At 40.9% G+C, this 25,849-nt stretch overlaps 1 protein-coding gene across 6 annotated transcripts in view; it reads left to right on the forward strand.

Annotated features, from left to right (window-relative positions):
• Positions 1–25,849, forward strand: part of apbb2b (amyloid beta (A4) precursor protein-binding, family B, member 2b) — a 276,260-nt gene that overhangs the window by 93,544 nt on the left and 156,867 nt on the right. For all 6 annotated transcript variants that reach the window (XM_055637131.1, XM_055637100.1, XM_055637109.1 and 3 more), the window contains exons 3-4: positions 3,404–3,479; positions 7,734–8,528. In XM_055637131.1, coding sequence (XP_055493106.1) covers positions 7,754–8,528 — 775 coding nt within the window. In that variant the 5' untranslated portion in view covers positions 3,404–3,479; positions 7,734–7,753. The remainder of the gene's footprint in view (positions 1–3,403; positions 3,480–7,733; positions 8,529–25,849) is intronic.

The raw sequence follows: 25,849 nt of genomic DNA on the forward strand, positions 1-25,849 counted from the left end.
TATTTGTTCTATATCTCTCTAGATCACTGTCTATATCTCTTGTTTCCCTTCCCCTGATTCTCAGTCTGAAGAAGGGTTTAGAACTTTCTGAAATGTCACCTGTTGATTTTTTCCAGAGATGTCTGACCTGCTGAGTTACTCCAGCTTTTTGTGTCTATCTCCATGAAAATAATTGTCTGGGGAATGAATGAGTGTTATACTTCTTTCAAATAAAAATAGAATTTCAATGGGAATATCATTTTTGGCTATGGCTTTATTTCAGAGTGAAACTGGGCTTGATAAAAGCTGTTTTGGAGCAGGAAATTGTAATTTAGTTTAGTCCAGTCCAGAGTCACAGTACAGAAACTGTCCCTTTGGCCCAACATGTCCACCCCGACCATTAATTACCCATTCTCATCAATTCTATGTTATCCCACTTTCTCATCTACTCCCTACACACAAGGGGCAATTTTACAGAGGCCATGTAACCTACAAACCCACACGTATTTGGGATGTGGGAGAAAACTGGAGCACCCGGAGAAAAGCAGCGCCATCACAGAGTGTGCAAACTCCACACAGAAAGCACCCAAGATCAGGATCTAACCCAGGTCTCCTTCACTGTTGTACCGCCCAAATTGATAAATGATGAGGTTTTTTAAATGATTTAATGTTTGGTAGGATTTTTATCTACCATGGTGAATGATCTTAACATAAAAATTACCATTTTTACCTGACCAAAAAAGCCATGAGCCCCTAAAACAGTTAATTTAAACAAACAGGGAAAATCTGTTTAAAATACTTCAATTATATCAGCAGTTAATTCTTGTCATAGAATGGACACTGCCAATAATGGCAACATTCAGCTATAATTGCAATCTGTCTTACAGCTGCAATACTCTCTTTACTGACCAGCAAATATGAATGCTGGGATGTTATTATTTACCTGTAGGGTTTATTCAATAATTTGTACCTTAGTTTTGCCTTCTCTTTAATTTTGGCTGATGCTCTTCTTCCCTTTGCCCATCAACCTTAGCAGCATCTGGCATCATCTCAGAGAATCTCTACAGATTTCACCCAAGCACCCAATTTTTACTCAAATTAGCTCTTTTGTACATGTTCAAAACAGCATGTGAAGTTATAAATTGTTATGGTGATGATGAGAAAATATCAGAGGTAGACGAAAAATGCTGAAACTGGGTGAGGCAGCATCTATGGAGCGAAGGAAATAGGAGACGTTTCGGGTCGAGACCCTTCTTCAGACTAATGTGGGGGTGGTGGGGGGGAAAAGAAAGGAAGAGGCAGGGACAGTCAGCTGTGGGAGAGCTGGGAAGGGGAGGGGAAAGAATACCATGTAGCTAGCAGTGTAGCTTTTGATTTTTACTGCATGACATGAAATATTGCCTCAATGCAGCTAAGAGGCTGGCGCACCATTGAGCACGTATCCAACATTTAGTCCCCAGAAATGATAGAAGGCCAATGGGGGAGAGTGGGAAGGAAACCCTGTGAGAATAATACAATCTCTTCTGCTCTATCTGGTCCACACCTATGCAGTGCATACATTCCTGGAAGAATAACTGAGACCTTTGTTAACAATATAAGTAGGATTTCAATTTTGGCGGCAACGGTGGAAATCAAATTTAGTCACTTGATGAACCTGGAATTAAAAGTGCTTGTTTCAGTAGCAAGGACCATGAAATGAGCAGATTGTCACAAATTAAACTCTCATCTAGTGCTAGAAAGAAGCGAATCAGCTTTGTCTGGTTGGGTCAATACCTGTCTCCAATCTCGAGTCAGCCATGTTGCACTCTGAAATTAACTATTAGGCTACTTGCTTGTCAGAAGCAAAATAGACTGACATTAGTACTGAGTTTGATATTAATACTCTCATCTTATAACTGATTTTTTTTTTTAAACAGAGTTGTTACTTGCTAGAAACTCCAACCTAATATTCTCACTTAATTATACTTAAAATGGTTAAATAAAATTCTATTGCATGCAAACATGGTTTTCCTGTAGATTTTAATTTCCACGCACAAATCAAATGATATCTCACTTCCTGCAGAAAGGCCTGATCAATTTTATAATCTAGGCATGGCGTTATTGGTTTAAAACAACCTTGGGGAACAAACCTTTTCAAAAGTTACTTGATTATTAAAAGCCTAGCTAAAATGTTTTATTTCCGTGTGATATGATATAAAATCTGAATCTTCTGTCCTCTTCTGTAAATAATTACCATGTTGCTCCGTTTTCTTACCATTTTAAATCGATTAGACATTGAAACTTTATCTGCACCCAAACATGAACTGAGCTTTTTAACTGATGTTTTCTTTCGCACAGCTCACTAAACAATCAATAATTACAAATCTGTTAAATAGAAGGGAGATAACTATCTAATATTAAACCTCGATTTCTCTCATTCACTGGGAGTTCTTCTGTCTGCTTTATCTGAAAGGAATTGCATTCTGCTTGACACGCAGATCCAGCCAGCAGTTTAATGAGTTGATCTGATCTCTCTTTCCAATGTTGTGAACCACAATATCGAGATTTTCTTCTTTTGAACAGTCTTGTATTCTGTTTTTTGTATTTTTGATATTTGTGAGTGACAGCATTGTTAATGAGTACACATATATATTTGATAGTGCTGTAAGCCAAATAAAATGGGCTTAATGGTCTTTTCTTGTCCTGGTTCGCTTTACATTTTTGGAACCATACAAATCAAAGATTCTTTTGAGACGAATTAAAATATTAAATCTCCTGTAACTGCTGCCACGTGTGCTACAGTTGAAGTTTTCCTGATTTCCAGCAAATACTTTAATATTTAACTTTACACCTGCCTCTTGTTATCGGGTGTTGAGTGCTGCACTATACAGGCTTCAAAATGATTATGCATATTTATATACCAAACTTATTTAATGCTCCTTCTGAAAATGAAGCTTCAAACACACAATGGAATTAATTGTTAATTTTATGCTGTTAAAGGATCATGATTCCCCTCCCCGAGGTTTCATGGGTTAACCACTCCATGTTGTCACAGTAACAAAAAGTGTTTTGAAGATATAGAATTGAATATGATTCACCATTGTGAAAGTGTCACTAAATTTTACAGTGTTGAATACTTCAACAAATTGTCACGAGCACTGGGAACGAAGGTGCACTCAAGGCTTGCAACTTATAATAACCTATATTAAATTTGAATGTCAATTTATATTTGCATATTATGTTGCTATGCTAATTGTATATTATTTGCAAGTCCCATGTGGTAATTTGGGCATGGAAGTACTAAATCTTGGCAGTTTTAGTGTTGTCAGATACGTTTGGCATCTGCATGATAAATTTGAGTTACTGCCTGAGGCTGAAAAGCTTGTTTGATGCTTATTTTGTTTTTGGTAATTTTTTTGTTTAATTGAATGATCCCTTTTTTCAGATTACATTTAGCCTATACTCCAGTCTCCTCACTGTTGAAGCCCCGTGATCCCTATCAGAAGTGCTCCCAGGTCAAAGTAAGATTCTTTCTTTTAAGATTTTGACTCAAATGTTCTAGATTATGAATTCTTAGATCAACTTCCGAAAAGCAGAGCATGATGTACACTGATTTCAGCTTGTAGGAAGGCTTTGGGAATACCTTTTTGCTAGTGCCTCTTTTAATGGTAATTCTTCATTTATTGCATCTATGATTGCTGCACATTTTACATTTCCTTTGCACCCATGACCAGCTTCCATCGGGTTTTTACATTTTTATGTTGCACCTTTTTAATTTCATTTTGTTTGAAAGTACCATTTGGCTTCTTCCCAGGCTGTACACTTATGTTGTCTGAGAGCATGGATAGGTAATTTAATTCTGGATCTTGGCCAGCAATAAGTAGATCACTCAACCCTTCGGTGGGAACTGAGCACTTAGCACCTTCAATCATGCAGTGATTGAGAGGGAATGGAACAACTGGAGAAGGGTGGGCCAAAGTCTGGTTTGAAAGCCCCATTTCATCAGAAACGGGCTCTTCCATTAAGGTTGTATAACTCTTGAAATGTTCACTCGTTAAATACTCCATAGTTAAACGCGGTACTTTGAATTTTCAAACTGAAATGTGGGAATTTATGAGCCACATAGAATTTAAATGAATGTGGGAGAATTTTAGCATTTTAAATAAATCATATTTAATCAATTGAATAATCAAACCAAAATAATTATATTCTGAATTATTTATTCCACATAAGTGAATGAGTCGGCACAAGTAGAATAGCATGAGAATAAATGAAGTCACATACAAGTTTGCTGCCAGGAGTTTCACAATTGGTCAATTTATATTTTTTAATTGTTTTTATTTGTTTTTTTGTTTCTTCTTAGACTTTATTTTCAGACTCAAAATCCAGATAAAAGACGACATTACATAGTATTAATACATTGCCTATAAAAACACCATAAAATACATATAAAAGCTTAGTAAATTACTTATAAGAGCATCATAAATTATATACAAAAACACAATACATGGTTTAAAATCCAGAATAAAAAAAGAGATCAGTGTCCTACAACGAGACAACTATATTAATTTCTCCACAGCTGGGATTGGTAGCGTGTAGTGGGAAACCTTATATTTGATAAGACCAAGATAATTTCATTCTCAGAGTCATTAATCCTGCAAACAAATTTATACATATGATTTCTTAGGATAGCTTGTAAAGAACTGACTCCAGCAGCCACAAACATTTCACTGGTTTCTTTAGTGGTATTCTCATGGCATCATTGTAAGCTACTTTAAGTCTCTGTAAACTTGTTTTTCTGTAGTTTGACCACAGATGTGCAGTATAGAGTGGTGTACAATATGCTCTGAACAGAGACATCTTCACTACATCTGTACACGCACCAAGCTTGCATAAGAGAATATTTGCCTGCATATACAGTTTATGACAATGCCTATGAATATCCTCATCATCTGTCATTTGTTCTGTAATAAAATGTCCAAGATATGTTACCTTATTACAGACACTAAGATTATTGTCAGACAATTTCAAATCAGGAAATTTTAGACATTTATCCTCTTTGGTTCCACAGATCATGCACCCAGTATTACAGGCTTTCAATTGCTTGGACAGATCATCAATATATAGATTAAAAAGGACTGGCGACAAAATTCCCCCTTGCCTAACACCATTGCTAACCCCAAATGGGGCTGAGACCCTATTGCCCTATTTTATTTGCTTAGTCTGGTGGGCATACCAGTAAGCCAGAATTCTCACAATGTATATAGGCACCCCTCATTGACTCAATTTAACAAACAGCTGTCTATGATTAACAGAATCAAAGACTGTGGAAGCATCAATAAAGCACTTAAGAATTGATGAGTTTTTACCTCTATATTTGTTTACAATCTCCTAGAGGGCATATATACAGAAGTCAGTGCCATGTTTAGCTTTAAAACCAAACTGGTTATCTGTGGAGTTAACAAACTCATTTAATCTATCCAGCAGAATTCTTTCTAGCACTTTTGACAATGTACTGGCTAAAGCTATGGGCCTGTAGTTACTTGCCTACTTTACCACCTACAGCTGCCTACTTTACCAGCTTTGTCCTTCATGACTGGCACTGGCAGAACAGACAACATCGAGTCTGGTAACAAGCCATGAATCATAAAGCCAGTAAAACAAATAGCAAGGAGAGGAGCTATCCTCATACTTGCATACTTAAGATGTTCAGCAGAAATATGATCTAAGCCATTTGCTTTGTTGTTCGACAGCTTGTTCATGGCATGATCCACCTCATGTGACATAATCAACATTGAATCATCACTGTCAATATTGTCCACCCTATACAAATCACCTTGAACACAGTTGGATAAAGTACTATAATGCTGTCGCCATAACTCGGGTCGCCATATTAGCTGTTCCCGGAGATTCCATCTACAGTGCATGGTAGAGATGTTTTGCAGCTGTTAAGAGCTCTCACTTCTTTCCAAAAATCAGTAGCATTGTAACTTAACAGCTTCTTAGCCATGGAATCAGCCCTCATAGCTTGCTCATTTTTACAGATGAAGCGAACAGCATACTTCCATCTTGCATTAGTGAGCTTCTAGTGCTCAAACACAGGCCCCTGTCTGGGTCTACCTGTCATAGCCCATGATTAGGTGGCTTCACGGGCTTCAGTATGATACTCGGCTACATACTTATTCCAGCCAGGCCTGATGTTATGTGTCTTATTTTTGTGCTTGCAGTAGGGCTTACTGCCTACATATAAAGCGCTTACTATATCATTATACATGGAGCAGAGATCTCTCCTATGCTTCACATCCTTACAATGAACATTACTACACATTATTGCATCTTTAGGTAGATGAATATTGCTTAAGGATTTTTCAGTATGAGCTTAATAGGCTAAGATGTCTTCCTTTGTGAGGGTTGCGCAGTCCAGTGTTTCTGTGTTAAAGCTATTTCCATCTCTGGATGCCACGGGTAGATGTTCAACATTTATTGACATAGCAACAAGTATATGATCAGGTATATATTTCCTGTGTTCATTCCAACTCCATTCATGACATATTGCTACAATGATTCTGCTTCTGCTATTGGGACACCAGTATGTATTATGATCAGAGTAATTCCTTACACAAATTTTAAAAGGTGAAATAATAATAATTTCACTTCTGATTGTTTTCAACACAGTTTTCCAGCTTTATTAATCACGGCAGAATTTAGTAATGAAATAGACTGCTTTAAAATAATGAGTGTATAAAGGCTTTCTTCTTAATTCAGTCAATGAATTTTTATTTCATTAATTTGATGTAATTGTACAATTTAGAAGGATGAGCGGGGATCTTATTGAAACATATAAGATTATTAAGGGTTTGGACATGCTAGAGGCAGGAAACATGTTCCCGACGTTGGGGGAGTCCAGAACCAGGGGCCACATTTTAAGAATAAGGGGTAAGCCATTTAGAACAGAGACGAGGAAACACTTTGTACTCTGCTGCCTCACCCGCTGAGTTTCTCCAGCATTTTTGTCTACCTTCACACAGAGAGTTGTGAGTCTGTGGAATTCTCTGCCTGAGGGTGGTGGAGGCCGGTTCTCTGGATACTTTCAAGAGAGAGCTAGACAGAGCTCTTAAAGAGAGCGGAGTCCAGGGATATGGGAGAAGGCAGGAACAGGGTACTGATTGTGGATGATCAGCCATGATCACATTGAATGGCGATGCTGGCTCGAAGGGCCGAATGGCCTACTCCTGCACCTATTGTCTATTGTCTATTTTAACGCTTGAATTTTATCATGGAATTAATATTCTTCATCTTTATTACACAAGGGTTTTTTCAATCGTCTAAAACAGGAGCCACAGACAATCGGGTAAAAGCACTGTTTGCTTGAAAATTACTTATTAATGATCTTAGTTTAAAATCCACAATTTCCATAATTTAGTTTGCATTAATGTACGGCTGAAAGTAATTTAATCAATGTTGATATTCAGATGACACAGTCTACAAGAGTTTAACAAAGTCCATTTGGAGATGTAACTCCTTTTATTTTCAAACCCCATTCATCCCTAATTCCTTGAATTCCTTTCTATACTTTTTGAGGATTAGCCTCCGTTTTTGCTGGTTGACTTCCAGCATGATGCAACTGTTTGGGCCTTGAAATGACCAAAGTACAACCTCAGCTGGGACCAGATGATTATGCAATCTTTATTTCATCATGCTATTGTCAGAGTTAACAATGAGGAACAATGCATTTTGGGATTGACTCAATTGTTGTTTCCTGTCCTCTTTTGCAGTTGAAGACACTGTGGACACTATGTCAGTGTTCCTTGCCACCGCCAACAGTCAAACCGATATAGTGAATCGCAACAGTACAGCTACTCCACCAAACACACTTAACCTTCGTTCTTCCCACAATAAATTAGTAAACTCGGGAATAAAGAGCACAGAAATCAAGAACAATACTCCTCCAAAATGCAGGAAGAAATACGCCTTGACTAATATCCAGGCAGCAATGGGCCTGGGAGACACAACAGCAGTACCAGTTACAGCAAACAATACCAATTCCAAACTGGCAAAGAACGGAGAAAACCAGCTGCGCAAGGCCGCAGAGCTAGGCCAGCAGGACATGAACAGAAACATCAATGCAAATGATGTCAAAAACATAATTTCAGAAAAATTGGAAGGTAAGGAGCCAAACTTGCAAGATCCATCTTCCACTGAGCCCTTGACAACGCAACCAAGGAAAAGCAAGAACTTTCTCAATTACTATGCAGACCTGGAATCATCCACCCGTGAATCAGAGCAAAATAATGGCGTCGGCTCGGGTGAGGAAAATGCTGACCTGTTTCATGATAAATCTACAGCGAGCAATGATGTGGTCAGTGATGAAAGTTCGTCTGCCAGTCCTGAAGATTGTCAAATGGCCACTATTTCCTCCAGTTCTGAAACAAAGAAGGCACCATCCAGATTTGGAGGGAAAACTGACTGTGCATTAAATAAAATGCAGAACATGGCTCCCAGTGATGAAGACTCAAGTTGGACCACCCTGTCACAGGACAGTGCTTCGTTGAGCTCACCTGAAGAAACAGGTACAGAGATTCCTATTGGTATATATATTAACACCTTGATTATATTGTGATTAACATTGGTACATACCACTTTTTATATACGAACATCCCAAAAGGAAAAGATTGTTTATGTTTAGTGTTGATGAATCTTGAAAATTTCTGAGCCACTGCATTGCGGTTAACTGCAAGCTGACCTCTGAAATGGGCAAGTTAATTACTCAGTTTAGGAGCAGCAAACTATGGGATCTGAATGGTGGTGCTGCCTGCATCTTATGAATAACTAAAATAAGAGACTTGTAAACCCAGAATTAAAGGGTAATTGATAGAGAACAACAGTTTGAATGTTGTGTTGTACTGTAATTTATGGTTCTGAAGATTCCTGGTCAATTGAATGGCAATGGGAAATTATCAAGGTCATCAGTGCTGAGGAAACAGTTGTGTGGCATTGATTTTGCTCCCTGATGCTTGGAGCAAATCTGCAGTAAAGTATTTATAATGTGAGGATCATCATTCATTTGAATTCTGCTCTAATATAGAAAACAAATAAGAAAACCTAGAGAAGCCTGAAATATGAAATAAAAATAGAAAATGCTAGAAATATTCAACAGGTCGGGCTGCATTTGTGAAATGAGGAACAGAAAATCAACAGTTTAGATTCTGTCCTTTCATCGGACCTGTAGAAGTGAAAAATCAAATGGTTTAAGTTGCAGGGCGGTGGAAAACCAAGTAAATGTCTGTGCTGGTAAAGATCAAAAGAGGCAAGTGGCACCTGTTGACTGAGGGAGGATGGTGAAGGTTCATTTATAAAACTCAAATGTTGTGTAAAAGGGAGAATTAAAATGGAGACGAGAGAGGGAAGGGTTTTTTTTTAAACTACAGTTTGGCAGACAAATTGCTAGAAGAATACAAATCTGACTAATGAGGCATTGTATTCTGGTGTGACTCGGATTTCTATAAACTCGTTGTAAGATCAAGCTACTCAAGTGTTCATGATGCAATGGAATACACGATTGAGAGGGTTTACAGAGACGACTGTTTCAATGCACTTCCGTATTTGTCTTTTTCTTGCATGTCTTGTTTCTCCTAAATCATTACAGCATGATTACTTTATTGAACATAAAGATTTTATTTGTATTTTGGTTCCTTGACTGTAATTCTCGTACATTTAGATTTAACTATTGTGACAATACAGGCAAAATAATGCACCATTTATGCGGGGGGAAATTAATTAGTGTCTTATTGCTTTGATTGATAAACTATGCTCGTTTGGGGGTTATGGCTTATTCTGTGTATGACTGAAATAAAATGGCAATGTTTTTATGAAAGTTGAAGAAGGTGCATTAAAATCTGCAAAAATGTTTGTAGGATCTTTAATGAGGTTGGTCAAGGAATTGGGTCCATATTACAGTCGAGTTAGCTTAGGGTGATGATTCCTTGACGTATAATTGTATGAAGGTTGAAAACATGAGTCAGACCCATAGAATAGGGTGATACCAATATGGGGAGTTGGACATCTGCTTGATTGATGATAGACACAAAATGCTGGAGTAACTCAGGGGGACAGGCAGCATCTCAAAGTCCAAATGCTCAGTTTTTGACTCTTCATTGAACTGCCTCAATGTCAGCCACTTTCCAGGCTGAGGTGAATGAGCTTAACTATGTGATTAGGTTGCATGATGCAAGAACTGAGTAAATGGCTTGAAATGATATATAAATTTCCATCATTGTTATACCAAGGATAGGATGTTCTGTAATTTTGTTGGCAGAAAGTTAACTGCCTTGCTTTAAATATGCTACACATATATGGCCAGAGCCTCAAGTTGGTAGCAGGGTTCTGTTTTAACCCACCATTTCATGGTCTCCTGAACCGGGAGCAATTTGCTCAAATTCTGAGAAGGTGCAAGATCTAGTTAAGTGAAACCAACAGACTCCATATTCTCTGGTACCAACATTCTCTGCTACCACCCACCAATTCTTTCCCAGTTATATTGACCACAGAATCGATGCTACTTCCTGCATTCCCATGTGGATCTTGTCAATTTTATCACTTTTGGCATTAACCTGGTATCAGTACAGATTTATTATTATCACATGTATTGAGTTACAGTAAAAAAAAATTTTGGAAAAGGCAAATCCATACCTGAAATTTCGATCATCAACAATTGCAGGTGGATTGCTGCTGGCCACATGTTCTGACCCAGTAGACATAGACATAGAAACATAGAAAATAGGTGCAGGAGTAGGCCATTCGGCCCTTCGAGCCTGCACCGCCATTCAATATGATCATGGCTGATCATCCACCTCAGTATCCTGTAACTGCCTTCTCTCCATACCCCCTGATCCCTTTAGCCACACGGGCCACATGTAATTCCCTCTTAAATATAGCCAATGAACTGGCCTCAACTACCTTCTGTTGCAGAGAATTCCAGAGATTCACCACTCTCTCTCTGAAAAATGTTTTCCTCATCTTGGTCCTAAAAGATTTCCCCCTTATCCTTAAACTGTGACCCCTTGTTCTGGACTTCCCCAACATCGGGAACAATCTTCCTGCATCTAGCCTGTCCAACCCCTTAAGAATTTTGTACGTTTCTATAAAATCCCCCCTCAATCTCCTAAATTCTAGCGAGTATAAGCCAAGTCTATCTAGTCTTTCTTCATATGAAAGTCCTGATATCCCAGGAATCAGTCTGGTGAACCTTCTCTGTACTCCCTCTATGGCAATTATGTCCTTCCTCTGATTTGGAGACCAAAACTGTACGCAATATTCCAGGTGTGGTCTCACCAAGACCCTGTACAACTGCAGTAGAACCTCCCTGCTCCTATACTCAAATCCTTTTGCTATGATTTCTGGAGTACCTTTCTGCAATTTGCTATGATTTCTGGAGTACCTTTCTGGAATCTTCATATGTCCCACAATGACATGGGAACAGCTGGCTGAGGAAATTTAGAGTCTACTAATCTTTTTCTTTGCTCCCAGGTTTCTCCATTTTTGATTAGCGAGAAGATTTGGGTATAGGAGCAAGGAGGTCCTATTGCAGTTGTAAGGGGCCCTGGTAAGACCGCAACTGGAGTATTCGCAGTTTTTGTCTCATAATTTGAGGAAGGACATTCTTGCTATTGAGGGACTGCAGCGTAGGTTCACCAGGTTTATTTCCGAGAATGGCAGTACTGACATATGATGAAAGAATGGATCGTCTGGGCTTATATTCACTGGAAATAAGAAGGATGAGAGGGAATCTTTTAGAAACATATAAAATGCTTCAGGGATCGGACAGGCTAGATGCACAAAAAATGTTCCTGATGTTGGGGGAGTCCAGAACCAATGGTCACAATTTAAAAATAAGGGGTGGGCCATTTAGGACTGAGATGAGGAAAAACATTTTCAGCCAGAGAGTTGTGAATCTGTGCAAATCTCTGCCAATGAAGCCAGTGGAGTCCAATTCACTGGATATATTCAAGAGAGAGTTAGAAATAGCACTTAGGACTAACAGAATCAAGGTAAATGTGGGGGAAAGCAGGAACAGAGTACTGATTCAGGATGATCAACCATGATCATATTGAATGGCGGTGCTGGCTCAAAGGGCCAAACGGCCTACTACTGCACCTATTTTCTATGTTTCTATGATTAGGAACCCATGGTGTGTACTTGTGGAAAAAATGTACTTCTTGTCAAACATCTCGTTATATGTACAAAATCTTGCCCGTGGTATGCTTGTGTTGTTTTCCCTACTCTCTTTATAACTTTTTAATGTCATGTAATGAGAGATCTGGAGACTAAAATGGCACCAAGTGCTGGAGTAACACAGCCCTGAATCGTTGCCTATCTATGTTCTCCAGAGATGCTGCCTGACATTGGCCTTCATCAGTCTGAGTATTGAGTATAGAAGTTGGGAGGTCACATTGCAGTTGTACAAGACGTTAGTGAGACCGCATCTAGAGAATTGTATTCAGTTCTGGGCACCACGTTATAGGAAAGATATTGTCAAGCTTGAAAGGGTTCAGATAAGATTTACGGGGATGTTGCCAGGACTAGGGGGTCTGAGCTATAGGGAGGGGTTGAGTAGGTTGTGTCTCTATTCCTTGGAGTGCAGGAGGATGAGAGGTGATCTTATAGAGGTGTACAAAATCATGAGAGCAATAATGAGAAGTAGATGCACAGACTCTCTTGCCCAGAGTAGGGGAATCGAGGGCCAGAGGCTCAAAGTGAAGGGGAAAAGATTTAATGGGAATCTGGGGGAAACTTTTTCACACAAAGGATGGTGGGTGTATGGAATAAGCTGCCAGATGAGGTAGTTGAGGCTGGGACTATCCCAACGTTTAAGAAGCAGTTGGACAGGTACATAAATAGGACAAGTTTGGAGGGATATGGACCAAACACAGGCAGGTGGGACTAGTGTAGCTGGGACATGTTGGTCGATGTGGGCAAATTGGGCCGAAGGGCATGTTTCCACACTGTTTCACTCTATGACTCTATGAGCTGCTGAGTTACTCCAGCACTTTGTGTTCTTTTGTGTATTAAGGTAATTAGTGATAGGAACAGAATTAGGCCATTCGACCCACCTAGTCTACTCTGCCATTTAATCATGGCAAATCTATCTCTCCCTCATAACCCCATTCTCCTGCCTTCTCCCCATGATGCCTGTACTAATCAAGAATCAATCTATCTTTCTCTGCCTTAAAAATAACAATTGACTTGGCCTCCACAGCTTTCAGTGGCAAAACATTCCACAGCTTCACCACCCTCTGAGTAAAGAAATTCCTCCTCATCTCAGCATCTGCAGTTCCTTATTTCTAAAGCTGGAGAACTATGCCCATTATGTTGTTGCATGTGACCTCCACCATTAATCAGATTTTACTGAGTTGTGGGCTGCAGTCAGCATTGTGCTGTTCTTTCTTGCTGGCATGTTCATCTGAGAGATGCAAAATTCACCATCAGTTTGCTCTTAATGGCTTTTTATTATAAAACTTAAATTTGTAATTTAAATTCTCCTTGGAGCTTGCATCAATGTGTATATGAAACACGTGCCTGCTGACCTATCAGGTAAGTATACATCATATTTTATTTAAAGTCTTTTCACTTTTTTGTATAACCTTGCAATTAATCGTTGGAGGATAAAGCAAATGGGTGATTTGTTAGTCTGGTCTGATTGACATTTTTGTTGGGCTTAGTTTGAATTATTGATCATAAAGTGAGGCAGGTCTTCGTGTTGAGAGCAGCACTCTAGCTAATAGAAAGTCATCCACTAAATCAATATATGCTATAGCTAAAGAGCAGCTACAGGAGCTGAAGGTTAGAAACCCAAACAAGATTTCTATTCTGCAAGATTAGTGGCTAGCATTCCCAAAGACGTCCAGCTGATTCATTGACTTTTACATTTGATTTAAGTGACTAAAAGCAGCAAGCATTCTTTATTTGCAGAGGGTACTCATTCCTGTTTAAAGTATTGCAGTGACTGATAAATGAATGCTGCTAGTCAAAATGTACCATTTCAAAATGTCAACTCTTAAACAAAATCAGCCAATAAATACATGACTTGCCAGTCAGAGGCTATATTGTAATGACTGCAGTGTACGAATGTATTGCTATTATTTCCTCATGGCTGTGTTCTGTCATGTTTATTGAAATAGACTGGCACTAATGTTTGGAGTAATGCTTTGTTTTAGGATTCAAAGCAGAGAGAGATGGTAGAAAATGACCTTACGTCAGATGTTAATGTGTATGTACTGTGCAGTATGCGAGCCCTCATTGTGCTCAGCTTGCTACTGTGTATGTTGATGGGGCACTGATGCAGCTTGTGGAGTAATGGAGATAGTGGAGCATGCACACCCTTAAGTAAAATGTTGCTGGTTGTAGATCAGAAGCTAACCTGGAGAGAAGCCACTGAAAAAGGTACGTCAATTCTGTTCATGCTAGCGTCTGCAATTCTCTTCATGTCAAGGATCGTGCATTACGGTTGCTTAATTTGGGCTATAAAGGAGACTTTCATTTTGCCAGGTTGCCATTTTGTTAATTTTGCTAAAATGTTGCGATTTTTAATTTTACCAATTCTTTATTCAAGATAAAAAACACATCAAATATTTTGCCAGGGTCTCACATTGAGATTAAGGAGCAAGTAGAACTAAATGTGAATTGTATTGAGAAACTAAGAGTCTGTCACAACTTCGATCTAGCCATACAGTTTAAAATAGAATGATCAAATCAAAAAAAGAAAACTGCAAAATAGAAAAGGGTAAAACAAGTGATTACAATTATTTCCACCTGATGAGTAGTTGGATTTTTTTTACAGACTCATGACTATAATTAATAATATTCTTCAGGAAACAAATTTGGATCCAAATGTTTCCTTCCTGAATTTCTTTAGTTGTAGTATATTCTTACTGTAGAGACCATATTATTGTATGGGTGTGAGGCATGGACTTTCACTCGAGCACTGTCCAAGTCTCTCGATGGCACCTACACCAGAATGCTCAGAAAAGTTCAAAATGTCAGTTGGAGGGACCACATCATCAACGCCCAGCTCTATGGGGAGATTCCACCTCTGACCGAGAAGATCAGGTGGAGAAGGATGAGGCTCGCTGGTCACTGCCACCGTCACCCAGAAATGCCAGCAAACAAGGTTGTGCTGTGGGAACCCACCCATGGATGACGTGATCCGGGACGGCCAATCAACATGATGCTGAAGACGTTGATGGAAGACGCATGTGCAGAAACAAAAGAGGAGCTTGCCAGCTGTATGGAGGACAGAGATATGTGGTGCGTCCGTCACCGTGCCTGTCGGAAACCAGCACCACCGCGTCGCTAATGTTTTCAACGATTTAATAATAATAATAAATAATAATAGTAGTAACACATTGCCATGGTTTGATGGGCTGAGCTAAAGGGAGGGGTTGGGACTCGGATTCCCTGGAGCGCAGGAGGCAGAGGAGGACTATATGGAGGTGTATAAATAGAGAGGGTAAGGTGAATGCCGTCTTTGCTCAGGGTAGGGGAATCAAAAACCTGAGATCAAACGTTTAAGGTGAGAGGCTCGAGATTGGAAAAGAACCTGAGGAGCAATCTTATCACCTAGAAAGTGGTAGATATATGGAATAAGCTGCAGAGGGGATAGCTGAGGCAGAAGCTACAATATGCTTTAAAATAAACTTGGGACAGGTACATGGATAAGAAAAGCTTCGAGGGATATGGACCAAATGCAGGCAAATGGGACTAGCTTAGGTGGGGCATCTTGGTTGGTGTGGATCAATTGGATTAGAGGTCCTATTTTCGTGCTATATGACTCTGACTATTACTAAATTGTGTCTGCTCTCCCAATTATTCTAAAGGAGAACAAATATCACTGGAGAGTGGGCAACTAAGAGGAGGAGCAGCGCAGGTGATTTAAATTGTAACCATTAGCATCTTGCAGTGACTGTCCTAGTGGTGTATAAAAGGAAGCCAAGCACAAGTGGAGTGGCCTATGAGGAGCTGCCTTAGGCTGTGTGGTGAGGTGAAGTGCTTTGTTGAGGTTGGGTGACTCTTGGGGCTTCAGCGAGGAGGCTAGGGGAGGATGATGGCAAGGTAAGAACTTTTTTTTTGTGTGACTCTTCCTTGGTCTTCGTGCAATAGAGATGGCAGATGAAGGCACTTGTATGCTCCTCAACCAGGATGTGGCAATACAGGGAAACTTTGCGTGTCCCTGAGGACTATACCTATGGAAGGACATCCAGCTACAGTTTCTGACTGACTGTATGAAGGGACTGGAGCTACACAAATAGAATCATGGTATCATCCAGGGGAATGAGAGCATTCTAGGTAGGAGATATAGTGAGGTGGTCACACCAAAGGTACATCCAAAAGTAGATGAATTAAGGGAATGGAAGTTGACACAGCGCAGGCATTCCCAGTGGCCATTCCCCTTTTGGATACTGTTGAGGGTGGGGGTTATGACCTTTCAGAGGTGAACAACAGCAGCAATCAGGTCTATGGCAACAGGCTTCGGCTCTGAGGCACAGTGGGGCTGGATAACGTCATGCCGGGCTATAGTGACAGGATATTGCTATTGAGGGAATGCAGCGTAGGCTCACCAAGTTAATTCCCGGGATGGCAAGACTGTCATATGCTGAGAGAATGGAGCGGCTGGGCTTGTACACTCTGGAATTTAGAAGGATGAGAGGGAATCTTATTGAAACATATAAGATTAATAAGGGTTTGGACACGCTAGAGGCAGGCTACATGTTCCTGATGTTGGGGGAGTCCAGAACCAGGGGCCACAGTTTAAGAATAAGGGGTAAGGCATTTAGAACGGAGATGAGGAAACACTTTTTCTCACAGAGAGTTGTGAGTGTGTGGAATTCTCTGCCTCAGAGGGCGGTGGATGCTGGGTCACTGGATACTTTCAAGAGAGAGCTCTGGTGTCGGGGTCCAGTATGTCTTGGAGCAGTTGCTGAACATTCGTAATGTGGGTGGGGGGGGGGGGGGGTGGCCAGAATTAAATATGCATATTAACACACTGACATAAGTAGGAAATTGGATGAGGTTATGTAGAGTGATTATAGGGAGTCGGGTAAAAAGTTAACAAACAGGACTTCAAAGGTGGTAAAGGGCCTGTCCCACTTGGCAACTGCCAGCATCATTAACTGACGTATCAGCTCCCCGCTGGATTTTGAAATGTTCAAAATCTTTTGGAGATCTTATGAAAAAAATCTGCAGGTGGGACAAGCCCTTAACTCAATGGAAGGAAATGGCTGCAAGGGAAAGCATAAACAGTCACTCTGTACTCACATTCACTTGATTCTGCGGCTGGCACGGACACTTTAATAACTGGCACTGGCCACTCAAATCAGCTGCCCCGGACATTTTTATGATTGGTTTATTGTATTTTAACATTGTGTTTTACCTGCTTTTAACTATTTATACTGTTCCATCAGGGACTGGATTGTTTTTAGTGTTATTATGTGTGAAATGTTTTAAATTTCATGTGCGATGCTCCGCTATTCACTGGGAAACGTCTTTTCATTTTGCACTGTACAACTGTTGCTTGCAAGATGACAATAAAGGTTGATTGATTGATTGATTGATTGATTGATAAGTCTTTGTTAGTTGAGGTTTTTTACAAAATTCTTCGAGCATATGAATGTAATTAATCTTAAATACTTTAATTTTCACTTTTTTAAACGTTAAATAATTTTAATAGATTCAAAACGTTTCCTACCTTTTAAAAGTTTCATAAAGTTTTAGAGTGACTTCAGCAGTCAGAGTATTGAGTATAAGAGTCGGGAGGTCATGTTGCAGTTGTATAAGACATTGGTAAGACCGCATGTAGAATATTGTGTTCAGTCTGGGCACCATGTTATACGAAAGATATTGTCAAGCTTGAAAGGGTTCAAAGAAGATTTACGAGGATGTTGCCAGGACTAGAGAGTGTGAGCTATAGGGAGAGGTTGAGTAGGTGGGGTCTCTATTCCATGGAGCGCAGGGGGATGAGGGGTAATCTAATAGAGGTGTACAAAATCATGAGAGGAATAGATCTGTTAGATGCACAGAGTCTCTTGACCAGTGTAGGGGAATTGAGGACCAGAGGGCATAGGTTCAAGATGAAGGGAAAAAATTTAATAGGAATCTGAGGGGTAACTTTTTCACTCAAAGGGTGGTGGGTGTATGGAACAAGCTGCCAGTTGAGGTAGTTCAGGCTGGGACTGTCCCAACGTTTAAGAAACAGTTGGACAGGTACAAGGATAGGACGGGTTTGAAGGGATATGGACCAAGCGCAGGCAGGTGAGACTAGTGTAGTTGGGACATGTTGGCCGGTGTGGGCAAGTTGGGCTGAAGGGCCTGTTTCCACACTATCACTCTATGTATCTATGACAGAACATTTAGATCATTTAAGAGCTATAGCGATCAGCCAAATAAGAAGGCTTTATCTTGATTCTCATGGTCAGAGAGTCCTTTAGGTGCCATTTGGCAAACTCCATGCGGGCTGTCATGTGCCTTTTACTGAGGAGTGGCTTCCATCTGGCCACTCGACCATAAAGGCCTGATTAGTGCAGTGTTGCAGATATAGTTGTCCTTCTGGAAGGTTCTCCCATCTCCACAGAGGAACACTGGAGCTCTGTCAAGAGTGACCATCAGGTTCTTGGTCACATCCTTGACCATGGCTTGTCTCCCCGATTGTCCAGTTTGGGCGGGCAGTCAGCTCTATGAATGCATTTTGTTGTCTCTGTACTGTACACTGACAATGACAATTAAAATTGAATCTGAATCTGAATGAAGAGTCCTGGTGGTTCCAAAATTCTTCGATTTAAGAATGACGGAGGCCACTGTGCTCTTCGGGACCTGCAATGCTGCAGAAATTGTTTTATACCCTTCCCGAGATCTGTGTCTCGACATAATTCTGTCTCAGAGGTCTTCGGCCGATTTCTTCATGGCTTGGGTTTTTGCTCTGACATGCACTGTCAACTGTGGGACCGTATATAGGCAGGTGTGTGCCTTTCCAAATCATGTGCAATCAATTTAATTTACCACTGGTGGACTCCAATCAAGTTGTTTTTTCAAGGATAATCAACGGCAGCAGGATGCACCTAAGCTCAATTTGGGTGTCATAGCAAAGGGTCTGATTACTCATGTAAATGTGATATTTCAGTTTTCATTTAATTACTTTGCAAAAATTTCTCTACACCTGTTTTCACTTCTTCATTCTGAGGTATTGTGTGTAGATTGATGATAAAAAAAAAAAGAATTTGATCCATTTTAAAATAAGGCTGTTACGTAACAAAATGTGGAAAAAGTGAAGGGGTCTGAGTACTTTCTGAATGCACTGTATTCAAAAAAGCACCATCAAAATAGTGGAACATGTTCTCCCACACGCAAAACCATTTGACTATCTCTCATGAACCCGTCCTTCCAAATGCTATCTCCTGGCATATTTGTTCTTCTCTTCCTGTTAACTACTTGCAGACCAGTAGTACAATCCCAACAAAATGAACATCCCCTTTTATTTCACAGCTCCACGCACATTGAAAATAATGCAGGAAATGTGAAATTAAAACAAAAAAACGATGTAAATACATCTTCTGTAGAAAGATAAACATAATTCAAGCATTGAACTAATTGACTGAAAGGCTGCAATGCTCTCTCCCTCTTCTACGCAAAGCATAAACTTTCCCCATGTGTTGCCTGGCATGTTGAGTATTTAGTATTTTCAGTTTATTCACTGTTAAGATACTCATTAAGCAATATTTTTAGTCGGAACCCGTCCATAAATCCGCACAGAGGTATTTCACACAGAGGATGGTAGATATATGGAACAAGCTGTCAGAAGAGATGGTGGCGAGGCACTATAACACCTTTTAAAATACATTTGGATAGAAGCATGAATCAAAATGGTTTGGATGAATATGGGCCTAACGCTGGCGGGTGGGACTAATGTAGATGGGGCATCTTGGTTGGCATGGGCAAGTTGAGCCAAAGGGTCAGTTCTGTGCTGTATGATTTTATGCTCTGACTCTATCCTCAAAAAAATTTCTCTTAGCAACCAAGTATGCATCTTTTGTGAATGTGATGACTCTTCTGCTCCAGCATAGTGATCCTTTTATTTACACACTGGATCTACTTTGATTCTATTCTATATCCTCATCTTCCTAAAGCCAGTGAAAAAGACTACAAATCCCCCTTCAATGTAGTCACATGCAAAATGGTCATTTGATTCCACGCACCCTGCACCTCAAAATATCAAGATTCTGGTTTTGGTCGCTAGTTGGCCCACACTTTCTTTGAATAGGTTTATTCATGACTTTTTTTTCCATTTTGCCCTCAAAATTACTCATCCCAAAGATTGCTAAATATTCTGTCCTGGAAACATACTATGAGAATCACATATGGCACTTGTTTCTTATTCATTGGGTTAAAAATATGCTGATCACAAACACTTATTTTTATGATCTATATAAAAAAAGTTATCATATGACTTTGCAGTACTTGCATCTTGCCAATGTTTTCTACTAAATTTCCACCAATTTATTTCACATTTAGAGACCTCCAACGTATTTGCAGCAACATACTAATACAGTACAACAATACTAATACTAATACCCCACTGGTCATATACAGTGACTAGTGGGGTACCCCAAGGCTCAGTGCTGAGACCACACCTGGAGTATTGCGTACAGTTTTGGTCTCCAAATCTGAGGAAGGACATTATTGCCATAGAGGGAGTGCAGAGAAGGTTCACCAGACTGATTCCTGGGATGTCAGGACTGTCTTATGAAGAAAGACTGGATACACTTGGTTTATACTCTCTACAATTTAGAAGATTGAGAGGGGATCTTATAGAAACTTACAAAATTCTTAAGGGGTTGGACAGGCTAGATGCAGGAAGATTGTTCCCGATGTTAGGGAAGTCCAGGACAAGGGGTCACAGCTTAAGGATAAAGGGGAAATCCTTTAAAACCGAGATGAGGAGAACTTTTTTCACACAGAGAGTGGTGAATCTCTGGAACTCTCTGCCACAGAGGGTAGTTGAGGCCAGTTCATTGGCTATATTTAAGAGGGAGTTAGATGTGGCCCTTGTGGCTAAGGGGATCAGGGAGTATGGAGAGAAGGCAGGTACGGGATACTGAGTTGGATGATCAGCCATGATCATATTAAATAGCGGTGCAGGCTCGAAGGGAGTCCTGGGAGTCAACATCTCCGATGACCTCTCTTGGACCCACAATACCTCTACTCTGATCAAGAAGGCTCATCAGCGTCTCTTCTTCCTGAGGAGACTGAAGAAGGTCCATCTGTCTCCTCAGATCCTGGTGAACTTCTACCGCTGCACCATCGAGAGCATCCTTACCAACTGCATCACAGTATGGTATGGCAACTGCTCTGTCTCCGACCGGAAGGCATTGCAGAGGGTGGTGAAAATTGCCCAACGCATCACCGGTTCCACGCTCCCCTCCATTGAGTCTGTCCAAAGCAAGCGCTGTCTGCGGAGGGCGCTCAGCATCGCCAAGGACTGCTCTCACCCCAACCATGGACTGTTTACCCTCCTACCATCCGGGAGGCGCTACAGGTCTCTCCGTTGCCGAACCAGCAGGTCGAGGAACAGCTTCTTTCCGGCGGCTGTCACTCTACTAAACAACGTACCTCGGTGACTGCCAATCACCACCCCCCCCCCCCCGGACACTTATTACTTTTTTTATTCAAATCGTTTGCTATGTCGCTCTTCAAGGGAGATGCTAAATGCATTTCGTTGTCTCTGTACTGTACACTGACAATGACAATTAAAATTGAATCTGAATCTGAATCTGAATCCGAATGGCCTACTTCTGCACCTGATTTCTATGTTTCTATGTTTCTATACCCATTTTCTATCGTCCAGTAATGCAAACCAAAGAAACTATTTAAAATTATGTGTACATCATCCCATTTCATTATTCCAACTTTATTTATCAATATCACAGACATTGCACCCTTTTTCGTCCCAAGCTTTCCTGAATACATTGTGCATTTAATATTTCTGGCTTCTTTCTTTTCATCACTGGAACTATTGGCCTATTAATACCATAATATCCTAATCCAAGAGACATTAGGAACTGCAGATACTGCAATCTTGAGCAAAAAACAAAGTGTTGGAAGAACTCAGTGGGTCAGGCAGCATCTATGGAGGGAATGGACAGATGATGTTTTGGGTCAGGACCCTTTAGATTGATTATGGTTGGGGAAGAAAGCTGGAAAAAAGTAGTGGAGGTGGGGCAAAATTTGGTAAGGGATGGGTGCATGCTCGTAAGGGGAGGTGATTAGCAAATGGATGGAATAAATGACAAAGGCCAGAGGTGAAAAGAATATGTCAGATAAGGAAAGAGGTAGAAGTGCAAAATGTAAAGCCAGAGAGAGGGATTTGGGGGAAGGGAAAGAGGGGGATTAAGCATCTGAAGAAGGGTCTCAACCCAAAACTTCTCCTATTCCAACTCTCCAGAGATGCTGCCTGACCCGTTGAGTTACTCCAGCTTTTTGTGCCTATCTTCAGATAAAAGGGAAGTATGGGAATTTGTAACTGGAGGATGATAGATGAGCGTATGCAAGAGCAGAAAGGAGCATATTCACCAGGGTTGTGGGAGACATGGGTGAAGGGGTCACGGGAAAGAGTGGGGTTGTAGGGGAGTATTACTTGAAATTGGAGAATTCAATATTCATACCATTAGGTTGTGAGCTGCCTAAGCGGAATAAGATATCCTGTTCTTCCAGTTTGTGTGTGGACGCACTCTGGCAATGGAGGAGGCCAAGGACAGAAAGGTCAGTGTGGGAATGAAATGTCAGTGTGGCAGTTAAAATGATTAGCAATGGGGAGATCCAGCGGGCCTTGGTGGACAGAGTGCAAGTGTGCAATGCAACGGTTGCCTGGTCTATGCATGGTCTTGTTAATGTAAAGAAGGCCTCAACGGAAGCACCGAATGGAATAGACGAGGATGGAAGAGGAACATGTGAGCCCTTATCTCATCTGGAAGGGCGGCTCAGGTCCCTGGTTGGAAATGAGAGAAGAGATGTAGGGACGTCTCTTGCATCACCAGTTACATCTACAGTGGTTGCAGAGAAAGGTGCTTGGGAAGAGACTAGGTTGGGTGAGAAGGGATGAGCGAACCATTGGGTTGTGGAGAGAGAGGTCTCTAATGGAAAGAGATGGAGGTGAGGACGGAGATATGTAACTTGCGGTGAGACCACATTGAAGGTGGCGGAAATGTGAGGGAATGACATGCTGATTAGTGAAGATTTTGGAAAGGGATCCTTGCAGGAATGGCGGTGGAGCAGCAATGGCAGGAATTTCTGGGAGTAATTCGGAAGAGACAGGATCTTTTCATCCCAAAGAGGAAGAAAGATTCTAAGGGGAGAATGAGTTGATGGTGACTGACAAAAAAAGTCAAATACAGCATAAAACATCAAGATAAAGCATATAATATTGCAAAGATCAGTGGGAAACTAGATTGGGAAGCTTTTAAAAACCAACAGAAGGTAATTTAAAAGGCAATAAGGGGGGAATAAAATGAAATATGAAGGTAAGCTAGCCCATAAATATAAAAGAGGATAGCAAGATTCTTCAAATATATAAATAGTAAAAGAGAGTGAACATTGGACCACCGAAAAATGGTGGTGGAGAGGTTGTAATGGGGGATAAAAAAATAGCAGATAAATTAGATACGCTTTTTGCATCAGTCTTCACAGTTAATGGAGTTGCTGTTACTCAGGAGAAGGTGCTTGGGATGCTGAAAGGTCAGAAGGTGGATAAGTCACCCAGACCAGATGTACTACACCCCAGGGTTCTGAAAGAGGTAGCTTTAGACATTGTGGAGGCATTAGTAGTGATCTTTCAAGAATCAGTAGCGTCAGGAGGACTGAAAAATTGCAAATATTACTGCGCTGTTCAAGAAGAAAGCGAGGCAAAAGAGTGGAAATTATAGGCTGGTTGCAGAGAAAAGTGCTTGGGAAGAGACTAGGTTGGGTGAGAAGGGATGAGCGAACCATTGGGTTGTGGAGAGAGAGGTCTCTGGCTTTGGTGATTGGTATGATTTTAGACTCCATTATTAAGGATGAGGTTTCAGAGTACTTAGAGGCAAATGATAAAATAGGCAAAGTCAGCATGGCTTTGTGCAGGGGAAATCTTGCCTGATAAATCTGTTGGAATTCTTTGAGGAAGTAAATAGCAGGACAGACAAGGGAGAGTCAGTGGATGGTGTTTACCTGGACTTTCAGAAGGCCTTTGATAAGATGCTGCACATAAGGTTACTAAATCAGATGAGAGGCCATGGTATTAGAGGGAAAATACTAGCATGATTAGAAGGTTGACTGAATGGCAAAAGGTAAAGAGTGGGAATAAAGGGGGCTTTTTCCGCTTTGCTTCCACAAGGCTCGGTGCTGGGGCTGATACTCTTCGTGTATTATATTAATGATTCGGATGAGTGAATTGAAGGCTTTGTGGCCAAGTTTGTAGATGGTATGAAAGATAGGTGGAGAGGCAGGTAGTGTACAGGAAGCAGGGGGTCAGTGGTAGGACTTGGACAGGTTGGGAGAGTGGATTAAGAGGTGGCAGATGGAATACAGCATAGCAAAGTGTATGGTCATGGTAGGAATTTGCACTTTGATGGTAGGAATAAAGACATAGACTATTTTCTAAATGGGGAGAGGATTGAGAAACAAATAGAAGAAGAGGATGAGACAGACTATTGGTGAAGCTGCCATCGTATGGCACCACCCGGTTAATCCAATTATTATTTATTTATCCAATTATATCTTCTCCCACATGTCCACCATCCTATCCAATAAAGTTGATGATAAGTTGAAACAAGGAACTGCAGATGCTGGTTTATACTGAAGGTAGACACAAAATGCTGGATAACTCAGTGGGTCAGACAGCATCTCTGGGGGGGGGGAAAGAGGACGGGTGATGTTTCGGGTCGGATCCCTTTTTCAGACTGAAGAATGGACCAGAGATGCTGACTGAAGATGGGTCCCGACCTGAAACGTCACCCATCCTTTTATCTCCAGAGTTGCTGCCTGTCCCGCTGAGTTAGTCCAGCACTTGGTGTCTGTCTGAAGTTGAAGATAAGTTTAGTTCCGGATGATGCTTTCGTCTCCTTTGTCCATCTATGGTCTCATCACAAGCTTCTAATGGCATCTCCTGCAGTTTTTGAAACTGTACTAATTGTAATCAGTTCAGACATTTCTGTGGTTGCAGACGTGATTTCAGAGTGGTAGAGTACCTCCCTGGTGCAAAGATGAAGGATATCACTTTACATGTATGAAACATTCTAGAGAGGAAGAGTGAACTTCCAAAGCAGATGATAAATTTCAGAACCAACTACTTCACTAGGAAGAGGGATAAAGTGCAGTGGATAATGTTAAGGAAAATAAACTAAATAGATAGATAGATAGATAGATAGATAGATAGCCTTTTATTGTCATTCAGACTTAGTCTGAACGAAATTGCAGCAGTCATACATATAATACAATACAATAAAACAACAATAAACACACATTAACATCCACCACAGTGAGTCCACCCAGCATCTCCTCACTGTGATGGAGGCAAAAGTCTTAGGTCGCAGTCTCTTCCCTCTTCTCCCTCTGCACTGGGGCTGCCAGTGCCACACCTTCCCGAGCTCGGCCGCTCTGACGGGAGCCTCGTTCCACCCTCGGGCTGGCCGCCCTCACGAGAGCGTCCCAGCCTCTTCCAGCCCTGAGCCGGACCACCCTCACGGGAGCGAGCTCAGAGCGAGTCCTGACGGTGCTCTGCCTCCGGAGCCTCAGGCAGATCCTCAAAGATAAATTCCTTGATTGCTCCCAATCTCCGTGAGTATACAGATGCTGCAGGAGTATTGTGGCTGAAGAG

Source organism: Leucoraja erinacea, chromosome 1 (genome assembly GCF_028641065.1).
Source record: "Leucoraja erinacea ecotype New England chromosome 1, Leri_hhj_1, whole genome shotgun sequence".
NCBI classification, from domain to species: Eukaryota; Metazoa; Chordata; class Chondrichthyes; order Rajiformes; family Rajidae; genus Leucoraja; species Leucoraja erinaceus.